We start from the raw sequence: 13,856 nt of genomic DNA, 5'->3' as shown, positions 1-13,856 counted from the left end.
ATAGTTCGGTGGGTAAATAGGACATACATAGAAGCTCAAAATCCCACTGACACCCCTTTTCTATGAAAATCTCATTTTGAAACTGCTGCTGAAAACTGGCGAATCTCAACAAAGCTAGATGCTTACGTAAGCATCTCAAAACCTGTACCTTTGTCACACCCATGGGTGAGCCTGCAGCTCGCTGTTCTCCCTCCCCTCTTCCTGCTACCGGCTGGCCGGTGAGTGACAGAGTGCGGTCAGCGAGCTTGTTACGCCCGCAATCTCTTACCGCAGGTTCCAGTTAATCTTATAATGGATATGTGTGTTGAGTTATTTAAACAAACAATCGGGGAAATAAACGCCTCTTGTCCGCGAGTCTCATTGATAGAGCCACGTGAGCTGGAGTCCATCAATGAGAGCTAGCTAGCCTCCTCCTAACAAGACCTCTGACATTCACAAAAATGCATTCAATTGAAATCCGAAATCGCACAAGTGTTAGCTAAGCTTTGTAAGACCTTGGGGAACCTGTAATATTCATGCCGTGACTAAATTCAAACTATAAATATACTATAGTTATGCCGAAAGTGTAGCTAGCTAGCTGCGATATTTCCCCATTGTATCGAATGGGACATATAGCCAGCAGCTGCTCGTCCTACAAAGACTCCTCGCGTTCATAAAAATGCCTTAAAATCAAATCGGACACAACGGTTAGCTTTATAAGAAATTGGGGAATGATGTTATATAAGTGCCGTGACGAAATTCAAACCGTAAATATATTAGGAGGCCAAGTTAGGAGGATGGGGAAGAGATGGTAAGAAGGAGCCCCGGTAGTGCAGTAATTAGAGATGTTCCGATACCGATACCAGTATCAGTAACAAGCAGATACCGATATCCGTATCGGCTCCGATACTGCCTAAAACGCTGGTATCGTTATCTGGAAGTACTGGAGTTTATGCACCGATCCGATACCACGTAATAAAACCCTAAAGAAAATCTACATTAAAGTAGTTTGTTTGTTCTTTTTCCGTTATAACTGACTTATTGTTTGTGTTTGTTCATGTTTCACAAAGAGTTTAACCTGACCGACAACAAAGATAGAAATCATATCACATCCATACAGGGATAGTAGTATACAGCTGTTAAAACATAATGAAATTTATGACACTCTGGTATCGGATCGGTACTTTGTATCGGCCGATACGCAAGTTCAGGTATCGGAATCGGGAAGCAAAAAAGTGGTATCGGGCCATCTCTAGCAGTAATCCACAAAGGGTGACTTTGCCCTGGGTATGGAGCCCAGCAGGCTGCTGCTTTCTTGTCAAACTGTATGGAGCTTCTAAAGTCCGACACATCTTACCAAATTTGCAATTAGCCATACATTTTCGTAAAACGGCCCATACTTGAGTTTTATATAGTTGATTTCTCGCATAAAAAAAGTCTCATAAGTGAATTTGGTAAGGAAACATCGCAGTGTCTGGAATATGAGATTCTGTCGCGTCTCTAATGTGTGCGTATGGCGATTCGCTCAACCAATCAGCAAGCGTCTCTAATGTGTGCGTATGGCGATTCGCTCAACCAATCAGCGCGCAGCTCATCATACCATATTTGGAAGAAAAGCTCTTGTTACAAATAGGGCCAAAACACAGGGATGCATAAGGGCCAATAAAATATCAACCAGGCCATTTTCAGCCCAACCAATGTTAAATACCCCATAAGGAAACCATAAGGAATAGTGTGAAATACCCTATATAATCATTCTATCACCCCTTTAAAGTTTACTTCAGGATGTCAGTGGCTTAGTTTGATGCTTTGCTAGAGATACTGGAGCCACAAAAAGAAGACCAACAAAGACCAAGCAAATCAACTTGTCAGCTGCCATTCTTGATTTTCACATCCGCTTTTATGGTTGCTCTGAAGTGTCAAAACACCTCAAAATGCTTGCTATGGTTGCGAAAAAAAAACAAAAAACTCGAGTCAGTTATTTTTTTAACAAGCGGAAATTTCGGACTCCTTGTGCAAGGGCCTTTAATGTAGTTAATGTAGTAAATGTTTTTATTAAGTGCATCATACGGTCAATTGCCATGATGGACTGAGAAGAATGACAAACAGAAAATGTGCTTACCTCCTCTGGATAGAAATACTGCAGGTGATGCAAGGGGAAGACTGACTCAAACCCCTCCCTAAATGACTCAAATTGTCTGGAAACCCCTTCATTTAGAGTCCAGTACACCACCAACTGGAGGGAGAGAATAAAAACCCAGGAAAGATTAAGATGAACAACATTATCACAGACAAAAAGTATAAAACAGAGTGAGCATTGCAAGAAAAACAATATCACATACCCTGAGGTACTCCTCCAAGTTGTAGATCGTGACTGCAAAGTCTTTGCCGCCCTTTTTCAGCTCAATGTTGGGGTATCCTGGAAGGGTGAAGTCCAAACCCAAGTCCTCCACTGAGCAGCCGTTCATGTTCAGGCTCTCCAGTGCCTGCTGTAGGGTCTCCCTCGTCTGTTGCACACAAGCACAGGTTACAATAGAGACAGGGGGAGATGCATTGTATTACAGTACGTTTTCATGAAACCTGGAACCCCAGGACCACACACTGCATTAAATCAGAAGTCCTCTGGTGCTGTGCTTCACCTGTGATCTGTCCTGTTCCAGCCTCTTTTTCTGGCGGATAACATCCTCCAAGTGCTGGATGGACTTTGCCACACCGGGGTCAATGTTCACCAGGTCATGGGAGCTTATAGACATCTCGTGTCGTAGCATCCACTTATAAAATGGCAACCCCAGCGGTAGGTCCAGCTGGGAAGAGGAGCAGGTGGAAAGTGGCTCAGAGAGTCAGTTAAAACAAAAAAATCACACTTGGCACCAAATGTACATAAAAGGTAGGGGTGTAAAGATTCACTGATACGACTCGGTATTCGGTTGTATTATCACAGATACGACTACATCGATAAATGGACAAAGATTCGGCCGATGGACCAGCTCTAAAACAAACGTGAATAGACTGGTATAAATATATATATAGATTTTGGGTGTGTTAAGTTTATACGTTCTAAGATGTTCAGTTACATTGGCATAAAAGTCTGCTAACCGCATGCTAATTTTCACAACAGTATTATTGCGCTCACATGTGTACTCACGCAATACTCTAGATGATCATTATTGGAGTGCTCACAATGGCTGTGTAACATGTTTGAGTTATTATCTCTAAGATTACAGCAGCAATGAGGCTGTTTCATTTAACATGAAGCTGATGCGTTTGTTAATTGGTTTTAAGTGGCCAGTTGAAGTTTAAGTTATACTATTAGCATGTCCTAGCTTTACTATTACATGGTCCTTTTTTATTATTTATATGAAGGTAGGCAATGCTTCTTTTATAGAATTGGCTTATTTAAATTTATAATGGGAAATGAAAGGGTTTACATTAAACAAATCTCAACTATCAGATTGAATTGTATCGCACAGAATCATTTTTAACATTGAATCAAACTGAATCGTTACAAATTAAAATGTATAGTCCCTGAACCGTTACGTAGCCCCATGTACCTAGATAGGTATCGGATGGTCCTATAAGGTAGAGATACACCACCCTCATAAAAAAGGTACGGTGTGTTTTAAATGCTGCAACATGTATCGGATGTCAAAGACCAATAATTTAAATGTTAACAATGTATCTGACTACCAAACAAGCAGACACCTTGATTTTGCCTGAAAGCTTATACAGCAGGTCTAAATAAGTTACATTTACCACTGACAGAAGAGCATTCCTGAATGCCGATGCTCAGTTGAAAATATGAGTCTATTACAAAGATAGAAAAGAAAAAAAGGAGGTTATTACCAATCTGAAGTCCATGATGGCTTTCGCCATCAGCTTTCCTAAGAAACGGAACTTCATTTTGATTTTGGCTATGTGTGCTGGTTTGGTTGTCCTGCCGAAGGGAACAGCAAACAGTCCCCTGGAGCTGAACATGTACTTAGTTGCCTCTTGGCTACCTGTTGGGGCAGAGACACAAGTATGGTCAGAGTTAAATGAGTACATATATCTTCCCACAAGCATTTATATTTACATTCAGTGCAATCATATTTAGAGTGAAAGTTGTCTAACCATGGGCCCATCAGTGAGGACATCTTATCAACATCTGACCAAGAACATACAATCCCAAACATGTGATCAGTGTGGGACAAAGAATACTTTTAGTAAATTTCACTGTGGCAGTGTCTTACGTTATCTAAGTGAAAAGTAAAAGTCAACGTGTCATGCTTTTCATCATATCATGCATGTGTCGGAGGGTTTATACCTTTAGGATTGGCCAACGTGACCTCTTCGCCCCTCCACAGGCCGAGATCAGCCCGCTGGAGCTCCTGAGACACCAGAGCGTAGAACTCCAGAGTGGGGCCAAGACCTGTGCCAACCTGGGAAGAGATTCAAAATTAGAATCTCATTTCCAAAACCCTTGAATGCATTTTACTGCACCAAAGTGCAAGTCATTATTCAGTTTTTAATAGGGCTGTCAAAATCAACGATAACGAGTTGCAAATTCCTCCTCTGATCTGCGATGCCGTCACCTAACACCGAGCATGCCAAGAGGAAGGCGGTGACCGCCATGGATGTGGCGTATGCTCAGAAGAGGCAGGGCCACACCCTGTATGGCTTTGAAGGTAAAACTTGATCCTGAATCACAAATAAAAGAGCAACTCACTTGATCTAAAGAGAGACATTCTGAGTAACAGACTTTATTACTTACATTTTTAACTAAATCAGTGATCATTAGCCTCCTTTTTATTATGTTAAACAGCTATTTTGCATACATTTCTTTCTGTTGCTGAATTTATCGTTTAATTAATATTCATGTGTAATGTTTGTTTGTGTTTGTTTGTTTATGTATGCACCAAACACCAAGGCAAATTCCTTCTAAGTGTAACTTGTTTTGGCAATAAACCTGATTCTGATTAAAAAGCAGCTCAAACTTGATAAATATCCCTTTTAAAGTGCATTTAGAACAGATAAAAAATTTGCGATTAATCGCAAGTTAACTATAGACAATCCTGCGATTAAATATTTAAATCGATTGACAGCCCTATTAACATAGACAAATGGGTACCTCGTTCTCATACTGAATCTCTAACATTGCCCTGGAGCTGCCGAGGTCCTGCATCACAGACTCGGCCTGTTTTAGCAGCTCGTCACGGTTTATCGTCCTCTGTAAACACAAGTCAAAGGAAATGAGGTTTAAGCCAGGTCCGAAAATGAGAAAACAGAGCTGTCCTTAATAATAATAATAATAATAATAATAATAATAATAATAATAATAAGTACCAAAATGTTAACCTAAACAAAACTGATGACCGATACACTTGTGTAAAACTGGTGGATTCCATAAGATACAACAGAACAGTACAAAAGTAAAACTATTTAATGTGGCAATACATTGTACCTTCTTCCTGTCAAGACGCGGTGCAACTCTGCTGTCCTGAGAATCTGATTGGTTGATCTCAGGGTTTGTGTCCAGTAGACGTTGCATGGCTCTGTCGCGATCAAAGGCAGTTACGTAGAATAGCATCTGCCGGGTGTCAAAGGGGAAGAAGAAAGGACTGTAGAGAGAAAGAGAGAACAATGTATGTGAGAACCAAGTCCTATACGCCAAAAATGAACACTGATATCAATGTTGTACAATACAGGTGAAAAATCTAATTCCACCTAAAGTATGAAACATTTACCACGTCTTTCCGAGCTCAATGAGCCAAGTAGGGATATTCCCCGTCATGATGACCAGTGGGTCTTGTAGCTGACGGTTAGCTTTGGCTGTCAGCTTACTGTTGATGAACTCACTGGTAGGGATGATTTCCTTACACACAGCATTCTGCAAAACAACCAAAAATATTCATGTTACTTGGATATTTTATCTCACAAAACTAACCCTAACTTTTCACAGCTAGCGTACGTGTGAAATCCCCCATTGACCCAAAACTTAAAGGCTGATTTAAATACAGAGCCTACACGCCATTGCAAAGATTAATACTGGTGTGCTGGTGTGTCTGCTTCAATCTAGCATATCTATTTAAGAAAATAACAGATGTAGATTTATGGCAGAACCATAAATTAGGCTTTAGGAGTCTGGCGCAATATTCAAACCTAAACTCAGAAATAAATTAATAAACTGACAAGTCACTGACTTCCTGTTGTAATTCTTCAGGAAAGACTTACATCATACAAGTAGAACCAGTATCTACTGATGGAGTGCAGGACCCTCAGCAGCAAGTTGACCTCTAAAGAGGGGTCATCAAAGGTTATGGTCTCTGGTGGCTCCGAAGTGAGGTACGTCTCTAAGGGATTGAGGACACTGGGACATACGCCATCTGGAAGTGACAGGGATCAACAGTATGAAGTTGACGGATTGACAGATTCAGACAAGAGTAAGAAATCAATAAGAATGTGTGGTTAAAACGCTGATCACCACACGCTTGTTGATCTGGTCACGAAACTGCTTTTTGATTTGTAAACATAACCAAGAAACTAATTACGCTGAGCCCATACCCTGACAATGTGAATCCTTACTTAAAACAGTTCAGGTACAACAGTTTATACACACACTTATATAGTGTATACAGCTAGCTGCAGGAAAGAAGCAGAGCTAGTTAGGAAATGTTAAACCTAGTTTGAGAAACCCTTCACTATAGAGATATTTAAGATTCTCACCATGCCACAGCTCATCCTGCTTCTTGGCATTGCGAGGTGAGGTTTTGGTGGGAGCCGTCTGGGCTCGGCCCCGCTTTCCACCCACAGCATCTTTGCTGCCATCCTCTTCCTCTCTCACAGGCTTATACCTGTCAGGAAACAAGATGGGACATTTTATCTCTATATGCTTTGATGACCATGTATGTCAAGCTTTTACACCAGAAACAATGCCTTGCCTCAATTCTTCACCTTTGTGAAAAGACTCTTGAGTATCTGAAATTTTTTTAACTGCACTAAGGCCAATAATCATTTGCAATTCCAACTGGGGGTGAATACATGAGCTTATCACATCCTGTGTACTTCACACTGGACTGTAGAGAATAAAAACTAGGCAAATACATTTGCATGGCTAGACACTGCTTGCGTAAATGCTAAGATAAAATTTGTATTATTTGTCTGGACCTTCAAGGACTGGCATATGAGATTTAAACCAACAAATCTTGAAAAACATTGCTCTCGTTTCAAAAGTGACCGTGAAGGTTAAGAAAGTTGCAAGATCATAACCGACAAATTCAGAGGCACAAGACCTATTCTGTAAGAAAAAAGAAAGAAAAGTAAAGAACCAGTTAAAAATGTTTTTAAAAAGAGCATTTTTACCATATTGTGTGAGTTTTGGTCCAGATGCCAGCTCGCCCAAGTGGGTTTGCCTCATCGTCCGTCGACTCCCTTTCTTCTTCTGCCTGAAGACTGTACTGCCGTACAGCCTGGTATACAGTCATGTTGTATGGTAGCAGGTGGTCACCAATGTAGAACTGTAGTCTGTGACGTACACTGCCAGAGTTCAGGAACTGTGCTGCCTGGGTAACCAATAAATTACAAAGTGGTATTACAAACACGGCCTATTAATAATCAGTCCTTCCAGAAAAATTCGAAGAGTTTTGTGATTGTTGCGGGCAACTTTCTGCTAAGATACAGGGACGGACTGACAATCTGTGCGTTCTGTCGGCAAAAAAAAAAAAAAAAAAAAAAAAAAAAAAAAAAAAGTAATCAAGCGATATTAACAGCCAACAGCAGGGGGCGCTAATACGATCACTTACTGTATATATGCTACGTTTAAATAAAAATAAAAAAACTTAAGAAGAGTAGGCCTACGGGCTATCACCAATCCACAGCCTGGTCATGATGAGGGACAGGCAGCAGAGTTAATAGAAAATTATCATGCCATTTAGTGCTGTTGAAAAGTGTTTAATAATTTCTTTTAGGTTAATTTGAAAAATTACACGCGTTACAAATAAATCACGGGTTGACTGCAATTTCACTTTGTTGTATATGAGAGGTTGTAGTGACCTCACTTTTGCTGCTAGGATGAAGACTATGATATTGAATTAAACGGGAAAACATCAGGCGTGCATTGGTACCACTCTAAACGTGCTAACAAACAGGGAAAGGTGGCTAAATAATTCACCAAATGTAACCAAGTTTAACCAAAAAATCCTAGCATGCACTTTCTGTCTGTCTTCCATCAGAGTGCAGTTTTTCCTTGTCTTTCATATTTGCGTTTACTATTGTGGAACTGGCAAAGACCTGGTGGTTGGTTGTGAAAGAGAAACAGACAAAATTGATAGGGCCTAGTCATTTTCATAATTTCACAGCCTTAATATGAATCAAAAGTGTAATATGACATTGACAAAATATTAAATAGGTTATTCAATGCTAATTCTTTAACACAAAGCAACACATATTAATAATAGCTAATAACCTGTCTTTAAAATCATTTGTTTATTCAGGTTGAAGATAGTTGCAGCACAAAGTGCCAGGATGTTCCAGGATGCTCTACATCACAATATTTCACATGGCCCAAGCCAGATAGTCATAGCCTGGAACTATTTTTTGCTTACCACCCTCAGCAAAAGCCTAAACACCTGTCTCTACAGAGAGTGTTTAGTTGTAAAGATGGTACCAACCGCAAATGGCTAATAAACACAATCCCAATTATCATAATTGGTTACTTGCTGTGAATACCTTGTCTGATAGGCTACAGTATTGTGGCATAGTATCAGGACTTCCTGGCTAGCGTTGGTCGCACACGGCTAGGGGCGAATGGCCGGATGATGGGCCTATTTTTGGGAGAAAGTCCAGGGCTGTTTTTTAGCCCCAGTCCGTCCCTGCTAAGATATATGTGACTTTTTTGCAAGGATTGAGGATTATGAAATCATGCAAGCCCTGCATATTTTTTTTTCTTCCCCGCATAAATATGCGGACTTTGGCTGATTATGCATTGAATTATGCGATTGCATAATCGCATTTTTCTGGAGGGACTGGATAATACTGAAGTGACAGCAGAACTTAACCCTCAATAAACACAGGAATAAGGGTGTACAGATTCAAAAATTAGACTTATTTGGCATGAACAATATCCCATACCAGTGATTCATCGATTTCATCATCTGAACCGTCGTCATCACTGTCTTCATCCTCTTCTCTGATTCGGCCGTACCCTGTCAAAACAAAATTTATAATTAACAACCCAACTAAAGAAACACGGAATAACCCATTATAAGAATGGTTAAAATGACTGTTTGGCATTTGGTCAATATGGAGAAAAAAACAGGTGCCATGGGAGAATTCCCCATTTAAAGGATGCTCTGGTGGCGCCATCTGTATTCAATGAGGCACTTGGTAGTCTACAACAGTTCCTCACCTCTGACAACAAGATATCTTTCAATGGCTTGCACCAGGGCCAGGGGATCTATCTTCACAGGGCCGCCTTTCCACTGTTTAACATTAGTGCAATCTGGGTGTCTCTGCAGCTGACACTTGAGCTGATGTGTGTTGAAGAATTTCAGTGCCTGAGAGCCCCTGGAGACACATAAAAAAAAAAAAAAAAAAAAAACGCTTTTAAAAATATGTATCAAACTATACCGTTTTATAATACATGAAAATTTGAATATAAAGTATATAACACATTAAATAATAAAGCCACAGACCTGCTGCCATTGCCGTTGCCACTGGGGAAATCGTGCACTTTGACAGGAAACTGCTCCATTTGGCTCAGACAGCTGTTCATTTTATGCACCAGTGCCAGGTACGGACCATTCTCTGTTGGGTCCAGACGACTTACAGGCTCCATTCCTGGGACCTGCAAACCAAACAGGAGGATAAAAAAAAAAAAAAAAAAAAAAAAAAGATTCAAATTAAAATTCTGAATATTTAGCCTAAGTCATAAAATTGTTGGACAAGGTACGGTAATATAACATGTTCTAGTCTCTCACCGGACAGCCAGCGAACACATGAAGGAACCTCTTGAGCCGCACGTCGCGGCTGAGCAAGTCCCTGTCGGTGTTGGAGGTCAGGTAGACCAGGAGCTGCTTCACCAGCCCACTGTGCTGGATCTCAAAAGACGACACGTCAGACTCCGATACAATACTGGAGATCTCCACCAGGCACTCCATACCACCATCCACCTGGGAAACAGAACATATCATCAGAAAAATGTCTCAGTGCTGGCGTAACATTACTGTACACAGTCAATTTTAGTATCTATATCTTTCTAAGTTTCTCTATTTATCAATTTCTACAACAATTGTAACTTTAAGGACAACATCTAAAAACAGCTATATTGTTATGTTATGCTTGCTCTACAATAATGGGGGACATTACCTGCAGGTTGAGCTGCTCAGTGGCTGTGCAAAGTCTCTGGAGTACATTCAGTGCAGGGTTGCTGCCATCCACATTTTCAGAGTTGAAGTAGCGCTCCACAAACTTACTTGCCTGTTCTTTGATCCAGGCTTTTATTTTGTCTCTACAAAACAATACATTTCCCTGATTACATCGAGTGATCCCCACAATCAATGACTATTCATTTTGCATTAACACTTTCCATCAATAACAAGAAAAAGAATGCAATTTGGATAATATAGGCGTGGGAAACAGGGAAGCCCTTTAACTCTCATCATCGTACCTGTTATTTGAAATTGAGTCCTTGGGAGGTGCCCTTGCCAGGCCACTCACCCCTGCTGTGCGTGAGGGTTCGGAGTTGGCATTGTTGGTCTGGGCACCCAGCTTGCCCCAGGTTTTAGGATTAAGACTGGCCAAGAAGGATGATTTGGGTGACTGAGTACTGGTAGGGCTCTTGGCTGTAAAGAACCCAAAAGGTAGATTAGGAGGGTTATGAATATATCCAAGACTACAAAATGCCATTTCAAAACAGTAATATATAAAAGAAATTTAAAAAAAAAACTGCCAGCACACACAAACTTACCTTGATTGTCTACTTTATCATCATCTCTTGGGGGAGAGTATTTGGGCCTTCTGGGCCCTCTTTTAGGTAGCCGTTTCCTCTTTAAGACATCACTTAACCGCCTTGATGGAGGAGAAAATAATTACTATAATGTTCTTGGGGGGTGAAGAAAACATTGGTTTGCCCATTAATTACAACAATAATTGACAAGCATACATACATCAGTATACATTGAGCATATTATACATTATTAGTGTGTTTATTAAGCAATTCATGTATGCTACCATTTATCAGTTGTCAAGAGAATTTGTAATGCTAGTTGTCAGGCAACAAAATTATCTCCAACTGTTCTTAGGTGATTCAACCCAGGCTGCATGTGCAATTTGTGTTGATGGGAATAGTTTATAGTGTGACATTAGCACTGGGCCTGTGTTATAAACTTTTTTGTTTTAGGTCTGTAAACAGCCAAACCAAAGCAAAAGGCCACATACTCACCCCTGTGGACTGAGGTCCAGTGAGTCGTCCATGCTGTGCTGGAAGCTGGGTGAGCCCAGCTCAGGAGTTGCATTATTAGCAGATGTGGTGGATGCAGTGCTGATGGTGGTAGTGCACAAACTGGCAGTGCCACTAGGGCAAGCCTTTGGCGGACTAGTGACTAGAAAGCTTTCAGACTCTGACAGATTCTTTACCTGGTGCATCACACCTGGAAGAGAAAGGAGAAACTCATAAGAAATTGTCTAAAGCCTTCAAAATTAGCACAATACACAGCAACTTCTTTCCACTTAGAATGCAATGCAAGGAAATACAATATTCATCAACTGCAGGAGACATTTGCCAAATTTGTAAGCTTTAGATAGGGGGGGAATTTTTTGGGGTGAATCTCAACAACTAAAGCTTCAATGACTTGCATGTGGACAATTGCAGCTTTCAACTATGACATTTCCCACCAAAATGACTTGGCCTATAATGACTGTACAATACTGTTCATCTTCAAAGCATACTGTCAGCCCTTTTAGAAGATGCTCAGGCTAACACTCTTAAATCACTTCAGGGCATCTACTCTGGTGAGCAGACAAGGTAGTAAATGAGTTTTCCATAAGATTATATACTACCTTCTCTTCTGAAATAGACACTGAAAACATCAGGCAGCTTCTGCATGAGGATCTCAGCCATCTGCAGAGAACCCACTACAATCTTTAGGTCCTGGCTGGATAGCATTGAGGCAATGTGACTGTAGAAATAAACATAAAAAAAAAAAAAGATAGACGTCAATTTACTTTCAACTCAAAGAATGTCACCTGTATTTCCCTTGAGTCTTTAAAATACTACAAGTTTCTTTCTTTTTTAAAAGAATTAAGGTCATTTAAGACAACTTCTAGTCCTGCTATAATTTCACAATTAAAAGTAGGCCACAGCCCAGGCACCATTACCTGGACACAGCATGGTTCCTCAGCACATCCTTCAGTAGCTCTGCATCAGCAAAGTAGATGATCCTGAGGATGGCTCTAAGGCACTTGTGTCTGACAGCAGGGCCAGCCGATGAGCTGTACACTTCATACAAGACCCCAAACAGAGTTTTGATAAAGCACTTTGCCAGCTCTGGGTCCTCCTTCATCAACTGAGCTCGTGCATCTTCTCGACGAACCTCCTGGTGACTCCCTAAAGACAGGCAGATAACAGGTCAGGTTTATTGCCTCAACCACACTGCAACTGTCACAGCTCAGCTGTCACTCAATGGAGAAGGTGTATTATACACATCAGGTATGCACAACAACTGGAAATGACATGGCAACTGACTGACTGCAGCTTGCTGCTCCGTCTCCGATAAAAGCAGCTGTAATCTCAAGTGTGAGAAATGGGCAAAGTAGCAATAATCTGGGAGACAAAAGTCCACTGACTTGCACTCAGTGAATGCATGGTGATTTACCGGATTATAAAATAACAGCAGTTAACAAGTATAACTTATATCCTTATTTTTGCCATGAAACTGAGTCACTTTTGGGAGTTGCAACTGTTCAAGCCAATTAATGTTGCCATCCTACTCAGTGGAGCAGACTAAAAATATTTAGAGTCACCATTTCAGACATCATGCGCTGAGAGAAAGTGTTTCTGGTTCCTTTTATGGTTAGGATAAAATACAATACACTGTTATCTTTACACAAATCTGTAATTTGAAAAGATCTGCATTACCTGTATTAGGGTTGGCAAGAGGATTTGGTTTCCTCTGGATACCACGTGCAGTTCCTGTGTCTTCATTTATCTGCTGCATAGAGTTAAAGTCAATTGTGTACACACGGCCCAGGGTTGACAAGCTGATCTCATCCTCCCCGTTCTGGTGTGCTGTCTGCAGGGCAAGATAATCACCAGATACACCCAACATCAGTATCCCATACGGGTAAGCCCCATAGATTTGTGTGTGTAAATGTATTAATAAATGCATATGAGATATGCTGACACACTGTAAATAGACTAAATGTTGTCTATTAATGTAATGCAACATTTTAATAGATTAAATCTATTATTCATCCTTCAAATAGTTATCTTGTAGTGTGACAGAGGTCCAGAATGACTGACCAGAATAAATATATGTATTTCATTGGGATACAACATAACACAATGCACTCTTGCTCAATGATGATTTCATCATAGACTTTGAGGTACCAACGATACAGAATGTGGGTGATGCATTTATACCTCAATGATGCGGCTGTCAATGCGGTTGTAAGGATGCCACAGTCCCCGGTCATCCCTCCACTGCCAGATCGCTCCCTCTGTCGTCTGGGCACTGCCCTTTTTCAGCATTACATCAACTGCAAAGATGCCCTCTCTAGGCAGGCAGGGCATCAGCTCGCTAGAAGAAGAAGAAGAAGAAGAAGAAGAAGAAGAAGGGTTTAAAAAAGCCACATTTTGTTTAATCTAAATTCAGTTTAACTATCATCAAGTGAAATAGGTTTGA

At 40.6% G+C, this 13,856-nt stretch overlaps 1 protein-coding gene across 8 annotated transcripts in view; it reads right to left on the bottom strand.

Moving 5' to 3' along the window:
• Positions 1–13,856, bottom strand: part of trip12 (thyroid hormone receptor interactor 12) — a 32,651-nt gene that overhangs the window by 3,573 nt on the left and 15,222 nt on the right. For all 8 annotated transcript variants that reach the window (XM_028573037.1, XM_028573038.1, XM_028573039.1 and 5 more), the window contains 23 exons: positions 13,595–13,751; positions 13,091–13,244; positions 12,331–12,559; positions 12,013–12,131; positions 11,396–11,603; positions 10,922–11,022; positions 10,622–10,796; positions 10,321–10,462; positions 9,933–10,124; positions 9,648–9,799; positions 9,362–9,519; positions 9,085–9,158; positions 7,318–7,517; positions 6,682–6,809; positions 6,190–6,341; positions 5,703–5,845; positions 5,420–5,576; positions 5,087–5,185; positions 4,283–4,397; positions 3,823–3,977; positions 2,619–2,783; positions 2,322–2,486; positions 2,102–2,215 (listed from right to left, as the gene is read on the bottom strand). In XM_028573037.1, coding sequence (XP_028428838.1) covers positions 2,102–2,215; positions 2,322–2,486; positions 2,619–2,783; positions 3,823–3,977; positions 4,283–4,397; positions 5,087–5,185; positions 5,420–5,576; positions 5,703–5,845; positions 6,190–6,341; positions 6,682–6,809; positions 7,318–7,517; positions 9,085–9,158; positions 9,362–9,519; positions 9,648–9,799; positions 9,933–10,124; positions 10,321–10,462; positions 10,622–10,796; positions 10,922–11,022; positions 11,396–11,603; positions 12,013–12,131; positions 12,331–12,559; positions 13,091–13,244; positions 13,595–13,751 — 3,454 coding nt within the window. The remainder of the gene's footprint in view (positions 1–2,101; positions 2,216–2,321; positions 2,487–2,618; positions 2,784–3,822; positions 3,978–4,282; positions 4,398–5,086; positions 5,186–5,419; positions 5,577–5,702; positions 5,846–6,189; positions 6,342–6,681; positions 6,810–7,317; positions 7,518–9,084; positions 9,159–9,361; positions 9,520–9,647; positions 9,800–9,932; positions 10,125–10,320; positions 10,463–10,621; positions 10,797–10,921; positions 11,023–11,395; positions 11,604–12,012; positions 12,132–12,330; positions 12,560–13,090; positions 13,245–13,594; positions 13,752–13,856) is intronic.

This window comes from Perca flavescens, chromosome 3, assembly GCF_004354835.1.
Source record: "Perca flavescens isolate YP-PL-M2 chromosome 3, PFLA_1.0, whole genome shotgun sequence".
NCBI lineage: Eukaryota > Metazoa > Chordata > Actinopteri > Perciformes > Percidae > Perca > Perca flavescens.
This window is presented reverse-complemented; position numbering and strand designations above follow the sequence as displayed.